This window comes from Branchiostoma floridae, chromosome 1, assembly GCF_000003815.2.
Source record: "Branchiostoma floridae strain S238N-H82 chromosome 1, Bfl_VNyyK, whole genome shotgun sequence".
Taxonomy (NCBI): Eukaryota; Metazoa; Chordata; class Leptocardii; order Amphioxiformes; family Branchiostomatidae; genus Branchiostoma; species Branchiostoma floridae.
Window position 1 is genome coordinate 17,278,384 of NC_049979.1, and position 25,029 is coordinate 17,303,412.

At 40.8% G+C, this 25,029-nt stretch overlaps 3 protein-coding genes and 1 long non-coding RNA gene across 8 annotated transcripts in view; 2 read left to right on the forward strand and 2 right to left on the reverse strand.

Annotated features, from left to right (window-relative positions):
• The window catches only part of LOC118429575, a 7,739-nt gene extending 2,880 nt beyond the window's left edge, over positions 1–4,859 (forward strand). Inside the window, exons 2-5 of the long non-coding RNA XR_004832748.1 lie at positions 1,051–1,197; positions 1,546–1,646; positions 3,294–3,370; positions 4,209–4,859. This is a non-coding gene — a long non-coding RNA (uncharacterized LOC118429575). The remainder of the gene's footprint in view (positions 1–1,050; positions 1,198–1,545; positions 1,647–3,293; positions 3,371–4,208) is intronic.
• A 1,656-nt stretch (positions 4,860–6,515) lies between these two features.
• On the reverse strand, positions 6,516–11,863 carry LOC118429563 (uncharacterized protein C1orf198 homolog). The gene is made up of 4 exons (XM_035840088.1): positions 11,453–11,863; positions 10,373–10,423; positions 8,544–9,281; positions 6,516–8,269 (listed from the first exon to the last, which is right to left on the reverse strand). Exons 1-4 carry the CDS (start codon positions 11,816–11,818, stop codon positions 8,213–8,215), a joined length of 1,212 nt encoding a protein of 403 aa, XP_035695981.1. The 5' UTR covers positions 11,819–11,863; the 3' UTR covers positions 6,516–8,212.
• LOC118429528 (tRNA pseudouridine synthase Pus10-like) lies at positions 11,816–19,143 on the forward strand. 5 transcript variants are annotated; one of them, XM_035840051.1, is made up of 18 exons: positions 11,816–11,988; positions 12,227–12,358; positions 12,839–12,994; positions 13,229–13,315; positions 13,960–13,994; positions 14,125–14,242; positions 14,333–14,394; positions 14,613–14,661; positions 14,920–14,999; positions 15,235–15,320; positions 15,888–16,013; positions 16,143–16,199; positions 16,310–16,386; positions 16,763–16,818; positions 17,146–17,263; positions 17,490–17,632; positions 17,786–17,885; positions 18,705–19,143. In XM_035840051.1, the coding sequence occupies exons 1-18, from the start codon at positions 11,968–11,970 to the stop codon at positions 18,723–18,725; spliced, it is 1,524 nt and encodes a 507-aa protein (XP_035695944.1). In that variant the 5' UTR covers positions 11,816–11,967; the 3' UTR covers positions 18,726–19,143. The 5 variants fall into 5 exon arrangements, with proteins under 5 accessions (XP_035695944.1, XP_035695924.1, XP_035695933.1 ...); XM_035840031.1 differs by having other exon boundaries at positions 18,718–19,143; XM_035840040.1 differs by having other exon boundaries at positions 14,125–14,236; positions 18,718–19,143.
• LOC118429568 (glycoprotein-N-acetylgalactosamine 3-beta-galactosyltransferase 1-like) lies at positions 19,142–24,804 on the reverse strand. The gene is made up of 3 exons (XM_035840102.1): positions 23,933–24,804; positions 20,716–21,392; positions 19,142–20,519 (listed from the first exon to the last, which is right to left on the reverse strand). Exons 1-3 carry the CDS (start codon positions 24,171–24,173, stop codon positions 20,397–20,399), a joined length of 1,041 nt encoding a protein of 346 aa, XP_035695995.1. The 5' UTR covers positions 24,174–24,804; the 3' UTR covers positions 19,142–20,396.
• Between the last annotated feature and the right edge of the window lie 225 nt (positions 24,805–25,029).

A 25,029-nucleotide genomic window follows, 5' to 3' on the forward strand; every position in this document is an offset into this window, starting at 1 on the left:
GCCACAAAACATAGCCTGTTATCCAGCTGTATTATTAGAATAAGCCATCACGCCTCCATGGTGACCACCAGTTCAATACTTTCACGGTAGTTAGCAAGAGAAAGTTTTGACACAGCGGTCACTACGAAGGATGGTACTCAGGCTACCGTATTATATCTCCGTAGTCTCTTCTCTCCCCTGCGGAGAAGAAACTCGGAAGATAAAGCGGCTGGATACCAGGCTAATTTTGCCCTCCTATCACTAGCCCCCTCTAGCCCTACGTGTAGACTTTGCAACTTACCCGTACACATGCATAGATCACCATTCAACAGAGCAGATGTTTAGCTTGGTCCAGCTTGTTTTACGCGTGTTTTTAGCCTGGTACCCAGCCGCTTTATCTTCCGAGTTTCTTCTCCGCAGGGGAGAGAAGAGACTACGGAGATATAATACGGTAGCCTGAGTACCATCCTTCGTAGTGACCGCTGTGTCAAAACTTTCTCTTGCTAACTACCGTGAAAGTATTGAACTGGTGGTCACCATGGAGGCGTGATGGCTTATTCTAATAATACAGCTGGATAACAGGCTATGTTTTGTGGCGAGTGTCTTCTAACTCCAATGAAATATCAATGTCCCACATTTCTGTCGAGAATTCATTTTGGTCAGTTTGACTGACCGTTTCTTTAACGCACCAAGGAGGTTATTCCTATATAACCTCTTTGACTGCACTAAAGATTGTACATGTACTGTATATGATATGTTATGTTGTTGTTTTCTTTCTTGCAGTCATGGTGTGCACGTTCATGTGTTTATGATAGGAGAATTCTAACTTAAATAGTAAACAGGAAAACACATTTATGGCACTAGAATTATAACTTAAAGATCAAACAGAAGACCATATAGCCATAATTCTTTCATTGAGGCAATAGGTAACAATGCGATGCAGAATAGCTGTAGCTACCAGGGTAAGAAGCGTCCTTGAATTTCGACTGCATTATTTTTGGTTCCGCTTCGACAGCAGAGAACAGATGTGACGTCATCATCTCTTACAAACTTTTCCTTCTCCCGTGACAGGCGCGATGAGGTGTGGTCGCGCGTGTGTACTTTGAAAACAAAGAGAGACGGAAAACAAGGCCGGGCTGCCATGACTACCCCGAACATGGCGACTACTACGGGTGGAAAGAAGAAATCGGCAACGGTGTCCGTACGTATAGACTACAAGTAAGCGGACTATACTGGTCTATACTGTCTTCTTGGTAATAACATACTGAGCTCTGAAAGGTCTTGCATGACCGGAGAGCCAAAGCAAACAGTAATTGATAACTATCAAGGACGTTATATCAGATATAACGTCCTTGATAACTATTAAATGTCACCAAGGTCGTTATGTCAGTCCCAGCTCAGATGCCTTTGTCCTGAACTATTACGGCCTGAGGGACATGCGGTTCTTCATGAAGAGCAATTAATCATGTCTTTGTTGTATTGATACTTGAAAGCACTGTCCAACTACAACCTTACGCAAATAGTATTCTAAACCTGTACATGTGCGCCTGTCTTCTATTTGTACAGTATGGCATGAGGTTTCCCGGGACGCTTCCGGGACCTGGCCCGACAACTCCGCCAGGCCATCCCGGGAGCGGAGGTGGTGGGCAAGATCATCAGCAAGCCAGGTGAGCTGTCAGAATGATGAGGTTCACACCTGTAAAGCAGCTGTCTCACGGGACGAAGGTCGATCGGAGGACATGTCTGCGAGCTTTTAATAGAGATCGACCAACTCCGCACGGTCTAATCAAGGGGGATATGACCTCCTTGGTCTAATGTGATGAGGGTACCTTTTCAGGTGGAAAAGACGCTCGAGTCTTCTGAGCGATTTTTTAGAATTCGGATACCCGAAGCTCATCGACTATGTGACAGTGACGTAGATACCATGCTCATTTCTTTCCGTTACTCAACAGTACTCAAGTTTGGAATTTGCAAATTATCAGACTGAGTGGCCACTTCAAGACGCGCTAGCCTATGTTCTTTCACTTACGAAAGGTTTTCTAGTGCCGGTTGTCATGGGAACCTCGCCTCTTGCCGAGAAAGTTTCGCCGAGGTTATTACCTCCATGAAAAAATGGAGGTATAGTTTTGAGTGTGTCTGTGTGTGTGTTTGTGTGTGTGTTTGTGTGTGTGTTTGTGTGTGTGTCTGTGTGTCCGCATATTTGTGGTCATCATAAATTGAGAACCTCTTGATGGACTACGATGATATTTGGTATGTAGGTAGGGGTTGGGAAGACGAAGGTCAAGGTCAATTTTGGGCCCCCTGGTGTGTGGCCTTGGTACTGCAGCGCAACTTCCGGTTTTGCTATCTCGGTGTTCTGAACATGCTATGGTCAAGATTTTTAAGCATTAGATAGCTCTTGTGCTCAGGAAAAAATTACGTAAGTTTGGGCCCCCTAGCGTCTAGTTTGGTAATAGCAGGGGCATTTTTGTCAAAAACTTCTGACGAGGATAACTCAAGAAGGGAACAACGGATTTTCATCATTTTTGGTATGTAGGTACCTTAGACAATTTTGTACAAGATTAAATACTAATTATGCAAAAGAGGAGTACATTTGCATAATTAATGAGGATATTATATCATGGCAGTTTTTTCAATGTATCTCTTGTCCTGGATGTGATATGGTCTTGACATTTGGCTGGTAGATAGCTTGCAGTGTCATGACAAAGTGGTGCAGGTTTCAGCCCCCTAACATTTAATTGCGGAACTGCAGGGGCGTTTTTGTCAAGACATTCTAAAGAGGATAACTGCAGAAAGGATTGATGGATTGGCATCATACTAGGCATGCGGGTACCTTAGGCAAATATGTTCATAATGATATACATTTTATGCAAATGAGGACTTAATTTGCATGATTAATGAGGAAATTGTATAATTCCATTGTTTTCAATAACTGGACTTCAATAAATGTAACACATGTTAACTATGATAGGTGGAATATTAGCAGATACCAAATATGGTAATGAGGAACTTATTTGCATAATTTATGTAAAAATTGCAAAAACGCTTTATGATTAATAATGGGAATTTTATAATTGTGACATGTGTACGTTAGTCAATGATGAACAATACCATGCATAAATTATGTTAATGTGCTAGTCAATTGCATGAAATTTACGAAAGCTCTAAATTTTCATGGAGGTATGAGGTCGCCGAACTCTAGTATTATCCTTGGTTTCACATAGCAAAGGAGTTGGTTCAGATGTGAGATTCCCATAAGTGAGGATTTTGATTTTTTTTTTGCATGGACGTCGCTTTTCTCTTTCCTCACTCAGGTGCCTTCGAGGTGTACGTGAACAAGAAGCTGTACTACTCCATGCTGGAGAAGAGGCAGTTTCCTCATATCAACCAGGTAAGGCCACAGCAAGTAAATTTTATGGATGACATCCTCTGCAGACTGCAAAAATAATGAGATAGGGCGAAAAAAAACAAGATGGGTAGAAAAAACAAGATGGCAAATTTTCAAAATGGACGTTGTAACAAGACTTGAAGAGACAAAATATGGCATCGCAGTCAACAAGGCATTCATTCCTGTACTTAAGAAGTGCACCAGTGTAGCTTAAGTGACACTAGTGTGGTAGACTGGTATCATTGACCATGTTGGCAACTTCACTCATAGCTTCCATAGTTGTGCCACTTTTACAACCAGGTTTTACAACTAACTATCAAGTTGCACCTTTGCAACTACAGTCAATGCTACAGAGTCTCTAGTGTCAATTCTACATTCAATGATTAGGTTACAACACAACCTTTACCGTTTTCGTCTATCCGGCCTTCCCTGAAGAAGAAAAAAAATTCTTGTTTTTTTTTCTGAAATCAGGCGAAAATTAATGTCATCCATAAAATTTACTTGCTGTGGCCTAATGGGATATTACTAGTAATAGAGGCATTTGAAGGAGGTAAGGAGAGGACTGCGAAGGTGGAACCAAGTACCTTTAAGGGCCACGACAATGACTTATACTAGTGGGAGGTAGCACTAATCGCTGGCAGACATAGATACAGTGCAATGTTATTTCAGTGGGTATGTCACGCTGTTGAACTGAAGATAAAGGTGCAGTTGTCATCTACTGTATTATCTGTGGGCAATTTGTTTTGACGCTCTGTTCGATCATACTGGCAATTCATTTATTTTTGCATAAAATTGGGACACTGCTAATGATCAGTCAGCAAACATGTTCTCTCCTTTTCAGCTTGTCCGTGCGATCAAGAAGCACCTGTCTGAAGCTCAGTCTCCCGCCGCGGACCTCAGTAGTTCCGAAGCCCTTCCTTCTGTGACTACCAAGCAGCTCTCTCCAGCTTAGACTTGGAGCAATGGTCAAACGCAAACGTAACCCACATACCACATAATATTGAATGAATGGAGACACAATCAAGAGGCAAAGGTTTAAATTGATGAGGCACTTGGGGAAAATGGTGTAAAGCCCTTCTATGACAGCATGGTCTGAAGGAGACGACTGTCTCAAGATCAAGCTCGATAAATATGGGCGAATACAATATTCTTGCCTTCGACTGTTCTTCATCAATTTATGTAACATAACCAGATTGTTTTATCAAATGTAATTTGCTTTGGACTTATGTACATGTAGTATTTAGATATGCATCCTACATCTGTAATTAGTGTAAAGACAAGCTACTCACCAAGCAGGTACTCACCAGGTTGTTGTCACATGATACATATGCTGCGTTTTTAAAAAACGCCAAATTTGATAAAGGTCACAATTTTCCCACAACAGCCTCTGCTTGGAGAGTAAAGATAAGTAAGACTGAAGCATTCAGACCTCCTTGATATGCCGTATTAGAATCTCTGCAAGAAATTGCTGGCTCTAGGGGTGGGTACCGGTGTGACAGCGTTCTCGCCCCCCCGTGATCTCGCCCCCCCGGGGGCGAAATCACTAGCGATCTCGCCCCCCCGGGGCGAAATCACTAGCGATCTCGCCCTCCCCGGCTAGTGATCTCGCCCCCCTACCTCGCCCCCCTTTAGCGATTTCGCCCCCCCCCCAAAAAAACGGGCTTACATGACATTTTAGAAGTTGATTGGTATAAATCACAAAATGTAGTTTCAGAATGATATAAGTACACGAGTTTGATACATAACTCCATTCATAGTATCAATATTAACGTAATTACATGGTAATAAGATAGTTGAACTGTTTCAGACAAGGAGGGTTTGGTCCCTTGTATTCCCATTATTGCATATACCTGAGTCTTGACATAAGATGTATTTCATTGTATTCACCTGTCCTCAAGCAACCTATATATCTCCAATATGAAGTCTCTACAATGAAGTGACCACAAAAGAACTATGTAATGTCTGTATTAATTATGCAAATATTAGGTATTAATTAGAATAACGCACATTTTGGTATATGCACACCTCCAACATGCATGACTGTCTTTTCTAGTATTTAGGAACTGATGCATTTACCCGTGTTTCTTAAGACAGGTACTTTACCAGTGTTTGTGTAGCATTTAGCAACAGCTATATCAACTTGCGCGTAGATAGTGTTTATAATGAGAAACTATTATTCACGTGTGTTTTTGTTAGTGCTTTGGAAATGTTTCCAGCACAAGAAAGAAAACACTGTGACAAATTGAAAACATATAGCTGACGTATTCCGTACCATAGACGGTGTTGATTTATACGTTCGCAGTAGCACTGTTTTATGCCACCTCAGCTGCAAAAATTGTCTTTTTTCATTTCAATGTCATGTTTGCACCGAACAATATAATATCGACTTTCGAGGAATGACATCTTACGGTACGGTAATAAGGTGCCATATAGGTACCAGGTAACACACCATATACGTTACTCTCCAGGTGCAGTATAGTACCAGGTAGCGCACCTGTAATATGTAGTAGCCAGCTGCTCTGGGGGGGGGGGGCGAAAACGCTAAAGGGGGGCGAAAACGCTAGGGATCTCGCCCCCCGGGGGGGCGAGATCGCCGGGGGGGCGAGATCGCTGTCACACCGGTACAAAACCGTTTTTTTCTCGTTGGACTGGTCCAGAAAAAAACGGACCTGAAAAAATTAGTTGACCTGATGTTGGACCGATTCGAAATTGAACAGATTACAGATCCAAGAAAGAAAGGAACAAGAGTGAAGTAGAGGAGAATTGAGTCATTTTTACCAAGCGTCTACAGTCAAACTTGGTCTAAGACAGAGACGGTTAGTGTTGTTTACATGACTCAGATGGGATAAACGTCAATGGACATTGGATACTCCAACAAACAGAATTCTTTACAGCGAAATGGACCATTGCTTTGAGTGTCGCCATTCCCAAGTTTTCAAAGATAATAGTGTCCAGGTTCAGGTCCGGACCTGATCCTCTGGACCAGGACCTAACCTGTACCAGTACCCACCCCTAGCTGGCTCTACCAAGAGATTGCTGAAAATGTACATGTTACAATGATCACTGATAAATATGACCACTGTTCTTGTACACACATTTGTGTGTGAGAGATTTCTATCCTAGAAATGAATTGACAATAAACACAAAATCAACTTGTGGAAAATTGTTCTTATTTTCTCAAGTCTTTACAGCTACAGCAAAAATACTGCATTTGAGTAAGGCTGTAGTAAGTTGTAGAGAACCACCCCAGCAATGGCTACACCCTGTAATGCACCATCATACATGCCTCAGGGGTGCTGTGGTAGGCACAGATCTGCCAATGTGTAATGACGCCTGGTCACAGACAGGTTCATTGTCTGATGAAAGACATTTGATACTTTTAAAAGAATTTTCAAACACATATTTCACTGCTGTGCTTCTGTAGCACTCCAATCATTGGAGGACTGGCCTCCTGTACAGTACATCTACTATAAAGGAACAACTGACAGTAATAACTTATATCATATGCATCACCATACATGTTTTATAAAGTGGTAATTGTAGGATAACAGCCCATGGCATGCACCATATTGTTTGTTACTTGAGATAAATGCATCATTATGAATGTTACTGATTAAAATCCAAAGATACATGTGTAAAATTGTAAATATGATGACCAAACCATCAAAATAAACACAGTTTCTCTACGTTGTGTAATAGATTACACACTGCAAGGGTATATGATAAAGTATAGGTATGACATTTTCAATAAAATTATCAAATGAATCTTGACAAAAGTTTCCACAATGAAGCTGGGCAAGGGGGAGGCCCATTACCATTATTTACATTTTATACTCTGCCTGAACCAACACTGATACAAAAAAACATAAAGAAATTTCATCATGAAGAGTGACTGTGCATAAACTGATTCATCAATACATATGCTTATTCACCTATATAAAATGGTGTCAGTAAAACACTTAAGTGCTTATAAAAACTACATTATGCTGCAACATGCTGACATATATTGTTGACTCTTATTGGACAGTGCTGAAACAAAGGTGCATAGATACCTCACCCTGCCCATTCTACATGTTTATCAACATGTCTGGCACTTATGGACCTGTCTGACAACACATTGACTGTACAATACATCACTACATACACATACTGTGATTGCATTGTACTGTGAATCCAGCAAGGCTTCTCACCATTAAAAAAATCAAGAAAGTTTAAAAGACTGTAATCTTTCATAGAACCATAAAATGTATGCATAGACTTCTCGCAAACCATACCCAGTGATACCTCACTATATGAGGTATGAGGATTTCAGTCATTGCTTCAAAACAAACATAATTCTAATTGAACTACTGACTACTCAATTCTGTACCTCTATGAAGATGTTTGCAAGTTAAGTCGTTGATTTACAAAAATCAAATTTTTAAAAAATGTGCAACATTTTGTCAAGGCACCATTGTTCTTGTTAGATACTTATAGTTATACAGATATACAAGAGGACACAACAGTATGTCATCATTGAAAATAGTAAAAACACCTCATGACCATAGAATTAGAAAAAAAATCCCAAATGTCACACTTTTTGATAATCAGAGTACAAATTACAACAATTACACACCTGTAGAAGAAAACATTAACACTTTTAAATTAAAATTCACAGATGCCGAATCAAATACTACATACTTGTTACAGTATTTTGGTAGAGGATAGTGTTGTCAAAGATATCATAGGTTCTACTGGTCAATAATAAGTTTCTCAGACTCTTCAAATACTCCTGTGCCCCTGTGTATCAAGTCATGGATGGTGGTGATGTGTGTGACTGTGAGTGATACCCAGCTGACACTCCATTTACCAGTTATCCAAAAAGTCAAAGCCAGTCTTCTTGATCGATGTTTCTTCCTCATCCTAAATAAACAAAGAAAGGCATTAACACATGATGTAGCAATTAGCAAGCATTACTTTTAAAGTTTTATATGTTTTGTAATACATGAAATTATTTATCAGGCTTAGTAATATGTAAATTATTAAATATAAGGTAATTGGAGTTCTACCAATACACTTCACTATTCCTTTAAATCTACAACATATACTAGTAGTATCTCTACTGCAACAAAGTGGATAATATTGTTCATGAGATATCATATAATTAGTTGTGCAGTGCAAGGACTTCAGTACTGACCTGACTCTCAGTCTCAGTTGTGGAGAATGTGAGTAAGGGGGTGAACTCTCCTAGTGGGGTCAGGTCCACCTCATCCTTGGTTGTGGGGGGTGGGGAAGGCTTGGCTGGGGGTGAGGCCTCTGCCTTCTCCTTCTGCCTGGCCAGCAGGGCAGACAACTCATCCTGCAGGTTCATCCTCTCATCAGCGGGGCTCAGACTGCCCGGAGACTCCGTAAAGGACCGCGGCGAGTCTGAACTCCGACCTTTGGAGTGTGGTGTATTTGGGCGACTACCTTTCCCATTGGTGGAGGGTGGAGCAGCTTCTGCTCCAAGGAGTCTTCCTCTTCCATTTGAAGGAAATGCTTCTGCTCCAAGAACTTTTCCTTTCCCATTTGATGGGGCAGTCTCTGTGCCTGCAAGCCTCTGCCTCTCAGCCTCCCTCTTGGCCTTCTCCTTAGCCTTCACCTGGCTGGGTGTCAGCTTTTCCTGTTCAAAGTCCAGCTCCAGAAGGTCCCGTTTGGGTACTGCAGGACTGTGCGCCTCTGCTGTTACTCGCAACAGGTGGGGCGTCCCCTCCCACATTCCACCAAACAGGCTGTTCTCTTTGTCATCTCTGGAGTCCTTACGCTTGTCTGGTCTCCCCCTGCGTGGTGAGTCTTTTTGTCCGACTTTCAAAGGCCGGCCTTTTTTGTCCACAGCTGGGGAGGCACCTGCTTCCTGACTGTCAATGGCTTTGGGAAGATGTAGTTCTTGTTGGCTCTGAAGCAAAGAAAAGAAGATACCTTCATACATTCCATACATGCAAGAGTGATCAACTTCAAGTGAAAGCACTACACTGGGTAAAGCATTAGACTCTGTTGCAGTCTTCGAACGAATTCGGGACGGGGCAGAATCGCTATCATGGCAAACTCCCTTTCACAGCAAACTTCCTTCCTCGGCAAACTCCCTTTCCCGGCACAAGAGAACCCAGCCAACGTTGAAAAGCCCCCCCCCCCCTCGATAAAAACCAGCCCCGTTCGAAGACTGCAACAGAGTCTAGTAAAGCATGGTGGTAAAGCATGGTGGCAGGTAGGCAGTAGGTGAGAGCTTGACAGAAAAATTTAGTACATGTAGTTGTACTCCCTTTGAAATGACAATCTCTTTAGTCTTTTCCTCAAATAACTCCATGACTGGTTGTACAAATCCTTGGGCAATTAAGCCTATGATCTAAATCCCTCTGCTGAGTTTTCATTACAACCACCCACAGTAGGATACACTGCTTTGTGACATGCAGAAATGTAGGGGTCAGACAGTTATCTCTAGAACATGTGTTTTGAACATTGGCCAGACCTAGGAGGCTGTTTTCCCTCCCTGAAGGAGCTGGCAACCTATTGTTTTGGTGTAGATATATTTAGACCAATCTTACCCTCCTTGTTTAGACATGGCATATTTATAGGTAATTCACATACAGCTTTCTACATGACAACAGGTACAAATAACCTGATATATTTTTTAGACTTGGCAGCAGAACTTAACACAAGATGGCAAAAATACAACACTTAGAAAATAAACGGGAGTGGTCAGGATGACAGTGTTTGTATATGTATCAACAAGGAGCTGAAAGGTGATTAATCACACACACACATAAAAGAACAACAGTTTATTCCACTTGTCCCTGGTGAGCCACTGGTATTTACATATAGAACCCCCACTGGATCTGCACCAGTTTTGATATGCATGAATCAGATAAAACAGCCACAGTACAGTCACAGGGGATGCTGCATGAATTACAGCAGGGAAAGGGTGTCACCACTGTAGGCTACCATGTCTTTTGTGTATATATAGTTACAAAACATAATGTCAATGCATACCTTTGTTTCCCAGTGGAAAGGTCCTGAGTGTTCATCCAGCCATGTGACACCCTGTGAAAACAAGCAGGCAAGTTGAGCAGAACAGTCTGGAATAATATCTACACAGACATGAAACAACAATCAGGCTCAGACATTCCTGGTGCGGAGACAACTTTAATCTCTTCCCCCACTGTATGTTGTACTGTATGTTGTCCAGTAACCAGCTGTATATAACATTACAGTTGTTGAAGCGTTCTGTGCTAGGCGCTATGTACTAATGTAGTGGTTGTTATTGGCTGCAAACGAGAAAACTTGCTCACAATGTGAGCACACTTTTTCTGTTAAAAATTAGTCGTATTAGTCATACAACTGAACTGATTTATCTTCGTCCAATAAATGCTATGGACTACCAAGGAGCTTTCTAACCAATGCTGGTGGAAACTTCTTACACCTGAAATTGGGAAAATGTTTGATCAAGATAAATAAACAGAAGCCTTTAACCTTATGAAAATATACATGGCTGTACCCTGTTGTTCACGAGTGGTTGACAAGTGAATGGAAACAGAAGCAGGCCTACGAATAAGCCATTATATGGCGTCACCTTGATGAGGGAACGGTAAAAGTATGTCAAACAACGAGGAGGGGGCACAGACAGAAACACAAAACACCTGCGGACACAGGCGCCTATGTCCCCGCTAGTAGAATGCAAAACATGTGCTCAGATTTCCTCTTTACATTTGGTGAACTGCAAATGTCCTGTTCTGCATGGTTCTGGTGGCTAAATCCAGACCCATTCGGGACACATCTGGTTTCCTGCACGGAAACATTGGGGAAATGAAACATGTTCCCCCGGGCCTTGGGTTTACATAGAACCACAGGACTCTGGTCTGCAGTTATACTAGGCGGCGGCGGGAAGGGAGAGAAAATTATGTTCGTTTGATTACCTAGGGAAAGGCGCCGATCTCAAGCTTAAGATGGTAAAAATAATTCAAGACCATGACTTAAATCGAACGCAAAATCGGGGATAAACACCGCATCATAAACACCTATCTGGTACTGGCAGGTGCAAACTTTGCCAAAAAATAGTATTTATGAACCCACCGAGGACTTGCTGTTAGACCCATCGTCAGGATCGTGTACGATCTTTTCCCCTGCAGGTAGTATGAGCCTGGGGTAGTATGGCGGTAGATCGTGGTCGGGATATTTTGGGTGGTCCTTGTAGAAAGCTTTCACTTCAGGAGGCACGAACCAGTCGTTGATGACATCGTCTTGTTCTTTGGCGCTGAGGTTGTCCCATTCCTTACGGTGCCTGTGTTTAACTTTATGGACCTCATCAACGATTCTCCTAGCCATCGGATTGATGGAACGGAAGTACGAGTCGACTTGGTCCTCCAAAGTTGCTTCTACATGCCGCCGATGTCGCCTTTCCCCCTTCCCACCTTTGTCCCGCACCACTTCCACCGCCATCTTGCTGAGTTCAATGTGTTTGTGATGGGATACAATGTCGCTGGACAGCAGAGTTAGCCTACATTTCCCAGTTTCAGTAGGGGGTCACATTACAGCCAACTGCTTTTTGCCCATCGTCGTTGGAAGCCAGTGGCTGATGGGAAAACAAAATGGCGGAAGAACTCAAACAGGTTAGTGAGCACGTCGCTGACGTTTCGTGTTTTTCTTGCACTTCTTCAAGTCCCACGTTAGAACAGCTACATGAATAGTAATTAACCACTATGTATGCAGAATTTTATATGTGTTGTGGCATGTTAAGTGCTACAATACCAACAAGCCATCGTTCTTCCCATAATTTGCCCCCCCCCCTCCCACGTGTGCATGTGTAAGATCCATTGATAAGTAACGTGTTCTTCATATCCTGTCCAGCTGAAGCTGTTCTCAGATGTAGCTGCAATGTTGGCACCTGCCAGAAGCCTGCGTGAGGCTGGCTGCTGCCCCTGCTGTCTGCTCAGGTTCCTGGGAGAGAAAGACTGTCACATCTACCAAAAATCAGCTGAGGTAGAAACACTGAAATAAATTATTTTACTGCTTGTGAAAAGCGTGGAGGTTTATGATTGAAACGTCCTTGTGAATAGTGAGTTTATCAAACTTATTCTAAGTTGACATCTGAAAATGCACAACATGTATTAGGGTCTGTACGGGGTCCAGACAATGCTTTACGCTGAATTCAGAAGAACCCATTTTATTGCGCTAAAACCAAGGAAGGCAATCATACAAAAATTGTCACCTTTGTACGATTAACATGAAAGATGGCTTTCCCCACAAATTACAGGAAATCTAGATAGGTTGCCTATGCATTGCGAAAAAGGGACAAACCCTTATGTATATCAAAGTGATATGTGTAAACTGTGTTTGATGAAAATATAGGTAGTTCATTCCACTTGAATATAATGTTGAGACAGCCGTGTTGATGATAATGTGTATAGAAATGTTATTTATCTCCCACTAATGATCAAAGCACTTTCATTTTTTTTTCAGGAGCTTCAGACTGTAGCTCATATACTCTGCAACCAACCTCAAGGCAATGCAGACAGTGCCACAGGAGACAACAAATGTGTGAACACAGATGACATTCCATGCATAGCTTGTCTTGGCATTCTACAGCATGGCTGTAGTGAGGAATTCCTTGATAGGGTAACATCTTCCCTGCCATTTGTGTTTTTATGGTGAAGTTTAGATAAGTTTCATTTACAGTACATAATAACATCCTTGCATAATCTAATAATAATAATGATACTTAGAAATTCTGTGGTGAACTGAAAAACTTTCAATGTTCTATATCATTTTCTTGTCACAATGCTTGCACCAATCCATAGACGATTGACCAATCTTTGCTGTCTTATATAAATGATGTCGATCTGTTCACAGATCCAGAGTAAAATGGAGGAGGAATGTTATAAATCCCAACTCTTCAGTTTATCCTTGATGACACCCATACAACTATTAGTGAGAGAGGTAAAGAGAGTGATCTATTTTCATGTCTTCTTTGCATTACCTTTTGGCATTGGGTAGTGGAAATGATAATTTCTTAGTAATCAACTGAAATCTACATAGCGACACAATTCAGACACATGGGCAGATAAGAAGCAGGGAACTTGAACAATTTCTTGTCAGTGATCTTTTTTCAATGAAACTTAAGTGCATACTGTTACATATACAGGAGTCGAAATTCATTTTTGGGATTAGGTGCACTGGTGCACCCAGCTTAAAAAATTGGGTGCACCAAAACAATTTTGGGTGCACCACTTAAATTTAAGTAAAAAACCTAATAATAAAACTTAGTTACAAGCTATCAAATTCTTAAACAAGCATCATGACAGACATTTTTTATTATCTTTATAAAAGTTAAAGGTCAAGAATATGATGTATACTAGTATACTTTGATACTTTTCATACATAAACCTAAGAAAATATTTGGGTGCACCCACAGAAAATAATTGGGTGCACAGCTCCAATTTTGGGTGCACCTGGGTGCACATGCACCCAGTATTTCGAGCCCTGATATATATACAATGTACATGTAAAAAGTGTTCATATATATCAATTCTGAAGAGTGAAGTGAACATTTCAAACCTTACTATGTGGTTTTTATGTTCCAGCATGCAGTAATGCTGTTTCTTAGGGAGAGATTTAGGTAAGGTTCTTGACAGGCCATAATGAATAATATTGCTTTTCTGTTGAAAAATTTTTTATTGATGTAGCAATTTAGGATGAAAAATATTATGAATAATGATACAACATATATGTATGTTTTGGTATTCCAGTGACCTGTACACTGGCCAGTCCATTGATAAGGTGACAAGCATGAAGGATGTGTACAAGTGGAGATGTGGGCCCAGATTAAAGGACAAACTGAATATGGAGTACCATCATCAGGTAGAGGTATGAGTCTTAATTCAAGAGTTATAGAACATGTTTTAACTCCAGTTTGTTATTTTACATATTCTGACATGTACTTCTTTCAATTTCCAGAGTCCCTTTCTTATCCAGTTGATGTTTGAACACAAGGAGACTGAAACAGAGTGCAGTTTTCTGTGAGTTAAGCTGATGGACATGTCCTCCTTTTTAGAATATTTCTTCAGATATGGATCATGTACATGAACTTTTCATAATTGTTGTGGCATAGGTAGGAAGTGCATGTGTGACACATTCCAAGTTTTCATGACATTTATGCACACTGGAATAAATTCATGCCTAACTGATTTTTTCTTTGTAATTGATGCAATAACCATGTGTTTCCATACCTCCATAGGATCAGTGCTTGTCCAAAGGTTTTTCCTACCAACTCAAGAAAACGCAAGGTTACTTATGAACCTAAAATTTCTCTTTTCAATTGTTCAGGAAGCAATACTTAACTGTGTACATTCTGATCTTTCATGCTTGTTCAGGTCATGACCTACAGTACATGTAGTTTATAAGTCTTCCCACCGTCTCCAAAATTGAATGTTTTCTATACCTAGCTTTGACATAATGTATATAGCTTGTAATGTATATAGCTTGCTTGGCCGTATACAAAGTTTTCATTGGTACAAAATGAGCTTTTGTCTTGTGGTTTTCAGAGAGATTCAGAGCAGACTGTTTTGAACAGAACATCTGTGACAAGAGCCATCAGCAGCTTGTCTGAGAGCAAGTTTATGAGGTATGATATTGTGTATTTGTTCTTTTCAAAAAATTACTGATGTACAGGAAAATGCTTACAAAAGCAAAAGAAGACATGCCGAGTATGAATATTTATCATTATCTAGCAAATGTTTTGCAATTTCTAACTATGTTAAGGTACAATTCTGTCTATTATACATTAAAAAGACTTTCCTTGGTTGCATTAATGCCTTTGAGTAACATGAGGCATGATTGTACTTGTTAACTGTCCCCAGTCTGGTGAGGTGCCCACCTGAGAAGGTAGACACTATGTGCAGGTGCCAGGAGCTCACCTGTTATCATGAGGCAGTCTTTGTGGCAGGTGGGTGGAGATATTTCACTCTCAGCATACCAGGTCTTCCTACTGTATAGTTTGGAAATATGTTGCTGGAAGATCTGATTCATATGTATATTCATATATTTAGGAAATGCATTTGTATACACTTGTCTGTAATTGTGATAGTCCTTCCAAAAGTAACTGTACTTTTGTAGTGTCAATACAGATTTTAACATATAAAATCCTCCAAACAAAAGGAAGTTGGAGCAAAACATAACTTAGACTTAGAGCCTGCTTCATGACATTGTACATGTGTAATTCCTTTTCAGTTATGTATATAAAGCAAGCATTGCTGGTTATATATACAAACTACTTTTATTCTTACATGTCAAAACACTATGGTTGATAGTAGATTCTAAGTGAAGATTAGAAAATGACTGTTTGGGCACAGCATGCTATATACAATGGTTTGCTGTATTCTTGTGCTGCCAGTAAACAATCAGATAGATTTTTTCTGGGCCTGATCACAGTAAGGCTACTTGTACCAATGAAGTTTGCTTTTACATATACATATACTTGACATGTACATGTACATGTACTTATATATTTTAGGTCGTTATAACAAGTACTCGCGGACCCTGAGCCAGACCCCCTGGGTGGTCGATGGTGAACGGCGGGGTGAAACCTCTGTATCAGAACTGATTTGTACCAGAATAAAGGCTATGTTCATGGCACAAGGTAGGCATAGATTGCATAGAATAAATCTCATTTGTGTAAAGTCTTTTGTATAATATAACAATTGGACAATACACAGTATGTCTGTGTTTCTAACAATGTTCCACCTTTTTCCACATATGGACTGATCAGAGTACAGATTCTCCTCGGCAGGTAGAGAGGATGTGGATGTCAGGACACTAGGGAGAGGTAGGTCTGTGTTCGGAAACCAAAGTCTGTCTGTTCACATGTTCTGGACATTCATCCTTGAATAAAACTAAGGTTTCTAACAGCTATTGTTTATTTACTCCATGTCACAGGAAGGCCCTTCTTAGTAGAGTTGATCCAGCCGCACATTTCTGATGTGCCACCAGACAAGATGAAGTTGCTTCAGCAGGTATGCATAGCTATGGGCATTTTTGGCGTCATATTATTATTCTACAAATTTGGGAATTGAAATATTTCAGAATGTAGTATCTGAGACTTTATCTGATGCCTAACCGTTTACTGTTGTTGAAAAACATAATAGATGAATAAATACATGTATCAAACAATAGGTTCATGTTTCCTGTAGAACATGAAGGTTTGGTGGCCATGCTGACTTCCAAAATTCCAGTGTTTTGCATTTTTCCCTCCAAACTTTCAGTCAAAATACCCAAATCATATGCAAATGACAATAGTTTTCACAATGCTGCATTAAAACTATATGTAAAACTATAGTTCTGTTGTTTTTAAACATTTATTCTCTTATTCTCATTGTCTGATTTGAATAGGAAATCAACAGTGGGACAACAGATATTGCAATTAGGGACCTGCAAGTTGTATCAAGGTAAGTTACACTGTCACCTTACATCCTTTTCATGCTACTGGTTTCTTCACTGGGTTGGTCAGAACATCTAGTACTTGTCTCTCACTGTATCTTTGGTGTATCAAGTCATGTGTGATATGTCATCGTCATTTGCTTAAGGAAGCCATAGCAAGTTAAGCCCATGTGTGCAGGGAGTGTTGCTTTTTGTCAACAATTTTGTCTTTGTTGTTTGGATCAATTTCAATGATAAGACATGTGAGATATGAATGATAGCACAACTGTTGATCAGTGTTTAGTTGGTTGTAGTCAAATTTTCATGATTGCCGAATGTTGGTTTGTGCCACCTAGGGAGGAGTCAGGAAAGCTGAAGGTTGGAGAGACAGAAAAGACAAAGTCCTACTCTGCCCTGGTCAGGGTAGAGAAGCCCATTCAGCCTGATGACCTCAAGTTTTTAGAAGAGATCACGGTAAATTCTATGTCTCTGGATAGAAGACATTAGTATCTACTATGCACTTTTGTGACTACTCTGTGTGCAGGAGTGTTGTTGAGTGAAGACCACTGATGGAGGACTGGAATGAGTGGCTCAAGGCGATCGAAGCTCTCTGAGTTGGCATCTGTTGATGTCTTTGTGGGCAAAAAAGCATATACATGTTATGTATTGTATCTTTTTCACCATGTCTATCTACATGTAGGACTTGACGTTGGCCCAGAAAACCCCCATCAGAGTCATTCACAGACGACCACTAGCCAGTCGTGATCGCGTCATACACAATATGTCAGGGGAGTACATCGACTCACAACACTTCAGACTACACCTCAAGACACAGGCTGGGACGTATCCATATTATACACAGTCTGACTTGTGCAAGTGCATGCATGATTGTTTCATTGTTAACATCTCCTACTTAGGATAACTCTAGTGTTGAGACCAGAAGGCAATAAAGCCTTAAAGGGAACACAGTTTGAATCCTTAATGAGACAATAACAGGTATATCAAAGAGTTTGTCCATGGAGACTTTGGCAGGACCCAGCCCAGCCTGTCCACTCTCATGCACATGGACACTGATATCCTGGAGCTGGATGTGGAGGTAAAGCTGTTTTCATATGTAATTTATTTTTAAGAGTCTATTGAAGTTTAAAATGAATTAGTCATGTAATTCACTTATATTATTCTTCCTGATGCAGCTGGAAATTAGCTTGGTACCATCCGGGTAGTAGTTGGCTCCTATGTTCGCTTCTGCTACCCAACTAGGGAACTGTATATTCAAATCTTTTGGTGGTGAGGTCAGTTAATGAGCAAATTGAGAAATGGGTTCTAGAGCACTTATTCAATAACAACAGGCCCTCCCACAAGCAGACAGAGGGCAATTTGGATGTTTTAAGCCTGTTCGAATGAGGGCTTGACTGGCTCATGTGTAGGGACCAATCAGTGCCCTCGTCCAAAATTTGGACAATTCCAGATGTTAGAGATGTCAAGGTTTGAAGATTGAATAGCAGAAAAGCAAATTTATGATAAAAGTCGGAGCGAGAAGCAACTGTATGTAGTACATGTATATAAGAAACGTTGAAGCGAACTACAATCCGGTTGGTACCCAAGATAGCAGGACATGGCATCATCACCCCTTCTTCTGTTTCTATGTATGTCTGTACATCAGTATGTTTTTTATCCTTGATTATCATGATACCTCAAGACCAGAAAATGAAACTTAATCCTTTGCATAAGTACCCCTACGAGTAATGAAGGTGGTGGCCTGTTCAGATCTGTGTTTTAGCAAAATCTTCTTTTGTTGCCAACACAATCTATCAAGACTTACTGCTAATAATTGCCATTATTTGAAGAGATTTGCAGAAGATTCTTATTACTTTCCACACACTGTAGGGTGTTTTATATCTTTTGTAATGTCTAGTTTTGTCTTGCAGTCTGTTGATGTGGACTGGCCCAAGACTATTGATGAGTAAACATCACCATTTGGAACCAACTGTTACTACAGCTGTGGAAGGAAGGAAGGAAAAGAGAGCAACTCTTTTAAAAGCAATGTCAAAATCACAAGTACTCTGCCAAGGCAGTCTATTAAACATTCTGAATCACTTTGGTGTGTGTCAAGTGCTGCAAGGATGTTGTCTTATATATTCTCATGGAAACATCAGAGGAAAATATTAGGGATAATGAAGTAAAGCTGTTGGATACAGTTAAGAAAAAAAGTGAATAAGAGAGAATCCTTAAACAAATTGTATATAGAAAGACAAACATAAATTATGTTTATGATAAGAATGAAAAAGAGATTTGATAAAATGTGCCTTAAAAGTATTCTCCCGTTTCAAGTATATTATGTTGACTCCCTAAATGTGCCAGCCCTATAATTTATTGCTTTGTGTACTATAGACCATTTTTATAACTATTCTAAATATCAATGTACAGGAATAAAAACAATATATTATTTGGTTGAAAAACACTGCAATAATTACGGACAATGTATAATTTTAGACTGTGCACCATGTATGGTTAAGTTATTCCCTGCCAACCTTTAAGTCAACAGAAGAAATGGTAGAGTCCATTCCAAGTGATTGTTAAGGTGTTTGTCACTATTGTTTAGAATTAATTTCTAATCTTTGCAACTATTTGTAGTACACATTTCATGGTTTCCAAATATTTCGAAATGTGTTGTTGATACTTTCTGTTTCTCCATTTCATCAAGGACAATATTCCTGATACTTTCTAAACAAAATTAAGTCTTTTGATGGCCTCTTTCGAAAAGTTCGCAAACCATAGAGGATTTTCTAAACTACGGTTCTCCCGGATTTATTTATTTTTTCAAACTAATGATGATTATTCATCACAATTTATAGTTATGGTATATGACAAAACTTGAAAACCTGTGTGTTGACTTTGAATGGACTCTAATTGGCTTTTGTTTTTTAAGAAGTAAGAAGGAAGACAACGAAATTCTGTAAAACAACATGACATGAGACTGGTGCATTCTTTTATTTATAGAAAGCTGCATGGTGTTAAGTTTTTTTCAAAGAATCCTGCTTAATAAAATGTTATTACTTAAAGATACTTGAACTGAAAAGCAGCACTCTTATATGGCCCCGACAGCATAAGCGATGTCAAATCAAATTGTTTTGTTTCTCTTTCTTTGGCTCTTTATGTCTCGGAAGATGATCAACAGTCTTATGGCTTCTGCCAGTCACTGGTTTACATTAGCTAGTTGTACATTGACTTTCATGGCCAATGAGTCCGATTTTAATGTTAAGTTAACAACATCAAACAAGTTTAATGTTTGGCTTAAAGCTTCAAATAACTAGCATTTGTTCTTCAACACTGCAATTAAGTCGTCTCCATTATCATAGGTAATTGATTATCAGCAGTACCAGCTGCCCATAATCAAATAATGTATTAGAACGTTTCTCATGAAAGCACCTGGCAGAGAGAACGTTTTTTTAAGTACACAAATTGAGAAGGGAGTGTCATAAATTATTATTAAACATTCAATTAATGAGATGGGTTAAACCTTGTCCCATTATTTCCATTTGTAATTTTGCATGTCCATATCATTTCATATTTTGCATTCTACAGTTTTGTAATGGATGTTCTCTGTCTAGTCCTTCCTGTCACATTGCCCGTATGGCCTGATGTGGTGAATGGCGAAGTCCAACACGTACATCATGATGGGCTCAGTGTAGTGGAACGAGATAGTGTGTTTGGAACAACAGTCTGGACCCTGGTAGAGAAAAAAACAGTTTGTCAAACATACCATGTAGAAATATTCAGCTGACAAAATGAGGACCTTACAAGTCTTTGATAGCATGAGGAGAGAGGTCATCCAAAATCAAGTTTTTTTAGAAATATAATTAAGTAAATTTAGTTGAAAAGTTTGTATTTTTACTTGGGTGATGTTGACAAACCAGTGAGCTTACCGATTTGACAGGGTAGGTGCTGTATCTGTGGAGCCACTCTGGCAAGTTGCCCAGAACATGGTCCTGGAGACTCAGGCAGTGAAACGTCTGCCTCCCCTCTTCATCCCTGGAGTCACCTGCCAGAACACCTGCCTTCTCTAGACATCTTCCGATTTCCAAGTCTTCTGGAGCTTTAGAATGTAGTCTGCACTTCCTTGGGTCGTCCATGCCCTGTGTCACTAGTCTCCTCACAGCTTCTCTACTGAGCACATAGCCGGCACCGCCACTCATGTACCCATTCTTGGTGTCAGGTCTGATGGAGTTAAACCGGAAACCATAGTAAACAGGTTCCTCTGGGTTCTTGTTAGAGAGGAAGTGACGTAAATTCTCCATGATGACGTAAGTGTCATCATCAGCTTTCAAGAACCAATCAGCTTCATCGAGGTGATGTTCGTAGACATGTTTAAAAGCGTGGATAGACTTTTGTAAGAGAGACTCTCGCCCTTCTGTCACGTTTAGCACAACTGTTGGGAGGAAGCTGTGAGACTTGGTTGTGATGAAGAGAGTCCGGTCACATTTGGACGCCCATGTGTCGTAGGCGGGTAACGCCTTGCTGTCGTGGTTTTCGGGGTCTGTGAGGACCCAGCAGAGCACACGGACTCGGGACTTTTCTTTACCTTTGTTCATTGCTTGGAATTCTGGTAATGATAAAGACACAAAGAAGAACTAGTTAATTTCAATCAACTGTTACATGGTTCAGTGCAATAATCAAACTCTTCGATAATTCTTCCCTGGGCTTTTCCCTTGCACGTTTTTGTAATGACTACACAGCTGTCGACCGTCTCCTAAGACGAATAGAGCCCAAGAGATACAGCTGATATTAGCGTGCACATATTGAATGACGGAAAGCTTTGCACCTTTTGGACTAGTGACCTTCAGGGGTGGTGGTGGCCCTGTAACATGAATGTCTTCTCCGCCCTGCATGAATGCCTCACTTTCTGTAGACAAACCATAGGGATGCATTATTAATTGAATGAAGACCTTTATTGTACAGTTTTGCCCAACCGAGCAAGTACAGGTCACAACAAGTCAGAACGTATATACATATAAAAGTATCACAAATCTTGTCTAACACAGAAGTTCGGCTTCTTCTCACTTCTTGGTAATGGTGAAAATGTAGGACTGTATGGGTTTAGCTATGGTTGGTTTGTCGAAACGCATGAGGAATATAAATTAATGGCATAAAGTGACACACTTCTCAAGTCAACGTCACTGAAAACTGCTTCAATCACGGCTTCAATCGAGATTTTTACTTTGTGACTTTCTGGGTTGACCTTTCCGTTCTCCACTGCGACGACTGAACTCCAGAATAATGTAACAATGTTTACTCCATAGTTAAAGGAAATGTGTACTGAACGCAACTTCAATAAAATTTCATTAGGGCAACCTGACGTATGATATATAAATTACAAACCTTCCTTAGTCCGTCTGCTACTAATTTCAAACATATCACCTAATACACGTTTACACAGTCTGTATAAACACATTGCCTTGGTCCTGGCGAGCGCTGAACATTCCAATCAAGTATCTATCTCTAGATAGCGGTGTTTTCCTAACGATGTCAAGTGGCTCGTGTGGTTTCCTGGTTACGCCACAAAGGAAGGGAATGAGAGCTTTATGTCACGTGGAGTTGGACTTGGACTATAGATAAGAAAAGAACGCTACTTGATGTAGCTACAGGAGTCTGGAATAGTATTTGAACCAATGTGTCTAGTTTGGTACGCTAATGGATAATGCTACATATATGGACGCCCATCAACGCTTGTGTTAGTGATGAACGGGTTCTAAGTGGTCGCACCTACGGCTCCACATGGATTCACTCACTTTAGGAATGCAAGAACGCGATGTAGTACATGAACTATACTTACTTGTGACCAAAACTTACCTCACTAGTGGATAGCAGTATTCCAACTTGCTGATCGTTTAGTTTTTGTTTTAAAGACTCCGTGATACAGTACTTGCAATCCATATCTCCAACCTTCACAACGTTACTCTCATGTAATTGTTACTTACATTTGCAGGGTGACTTGTTTAATGCCCTGTCGTGTCAAGCTTTACGTTGCTGCCCGGTGCTGATCTATCACACCAGCTTTTGTTCCTTCTTACAAAGCGCTCCACACAGTCTGTGTTAAGCAGCTAATTAGTTCGATAAGAACTCCATGTTTCCACAACACAGGTGGAATTCTTTCTTTCGATATCTTTATAATGGATTTGTTAGGGCCTTTCTATTGTCATGTGTTACCGTACTTGCGATAAGTCGGCCCTCCCGACCGCCCCCTCGCCAATCGCCAATGATTCACAGGTGGTGCGGATGCACCTACCATGAAGAAGCTCAGAGCTACCTCAGATACACTGATCTACTGATATAACTTACATTTGACACACGGTGTATGTGGTAACAACTGCGTGTTATTACATGGTGCAATAGATATAAGTCTGGTCAAAATCGGACGATATGGATTACATAGCGAAAGGGTGGAACCCGGAAAAGCTACCAACATACACAGTCATACTCTTAGTCTTACTGAGTTGTAGCATCAACAAAGTTTCATTTCCAGTTGCCAGGTAAAAGGACAACTTATGAATTCTTAGACTGTTAGTCTAGTAATATCAATCACAAGCTAAAGCTAGCAGCACACATAATTGAAAGCGAAGGTTGCGTGACAGCGGTACTAATGCCTCGGGGATACAATGGCACACTGTTGACTCTGAGTAATCAGAGGTTGGCAAGTGTTCAGGTCGACTGAAGTAATTGCATGTCAAATTGGATAGGGTCACCGTGTCGGTGAATTTGTATTAACTCCATGCGTGTTTACGTGCGATACAGTGTAGGTTTGTACCCAGGACCATTACACCAAACCACTTGATCTCAAATCGCCTTGCCTCTGAACACGACTCTCTGCCATGGGCCCATCCTCCAACCATCTTTTCGTGATACCGTAGCCCATGATGATACGTGAAGATATATACAGAGCATTTGCGTCTTTGTGTGATGTTTTCTGTTTAAAAGCATGCTGATAGACACAAATATTAACGGCAATGTACGAGCAGAGGTAATGTTACCAGGGAAAGTGGCTTATCCACAGTAAATCTTACGTTCCTGTCTTACACCGTACCTACTGAAGATGGTGAATACTGTTGTCGATTTGTTGTAGTCCAGCATACTCTATTTACCTACCTATGGTATCAAAATATCCCTGGCCCTGGTCTCTGCCTGCTTGGGGAGTGAGGTCCCCTACAGTCTCCTGTAATGTCCGTATGTACGACTGACGTCTCAGACCGTCATCAGGTAGTGGTTTATTCACTCCGTCCATCAGAACTTCACTGCTCACCACCAACATCGCTACAACCCCGCCGAACAGCGCGCCCACGGTGAATGTCATCATCGCGCGCTTTGTCGAGCCGTACTCCAGTGCCATGATGACTGCAAGAATGCCAGGACACGATTCTGTCTAGTCAGATTCCATCGACTCTGAGCGACTCGTGGAAAAACTTTCACATGACTCATTCAGAGACCCAGGCTCACCTAAAGAGCTTTGTTCAGGCAACATAAAAGTGTAGCTCAGCTACAAGACAACAGTTACTCGGGGTTTACCCTGAAACCTTCACAGTCAGGCCTTTGTGCTCCCAGAATCACTAGCCCTCAGGTACGACCTCTTCTGTGTCTGAGGTCCTGACTGCCCTCTCAGGAGGAGCGGTAATGAGTTGCAGGCGTGGCTTCAGGAGCATGTCAAATTCTTAACTCGTTAATTCATAGCATCTAAGGAGGTCGTGACAGTCTCTACGCAATCTGCCGGTGTTTGCCTTCCGATTAGAAGTCTCACAGGTGTATATCCTGGTTGCGTCAGACTTCTGGTCTCAAGAGAACTTTGATCATGGCTAAAAGGTCAACGCCCGCGCAGGGAAGAAAACTTGACGACAGAAACTAGCGAGGAGACTTTGAGATCGACAATAAAACTCAGTCAGTGATTTCGTCACGTGGTGACCTGTACAGGACCACAAAAGGAAACATTAATCACGTTTATTGTTCACCCCGCGGTGTTTCATCTCCACCGTGTGGCGGTCCCAGTGCCCGTGATCCAGCAAACTTTTCACTGTCTGGAGACTATGAAAACAGCGTGGTGCTTATTTCATCGAGGCCAGGACCCAAGTTTCAAACGCGGAACACCTACATCCTACATCTACCAGGCGCACCGCTTGTATTTAATCTTCAAGCAATGGTCCTAAGCAGAGATTTGGCAAGAACTTATGAGGACACGACAAGATTTTTTATCA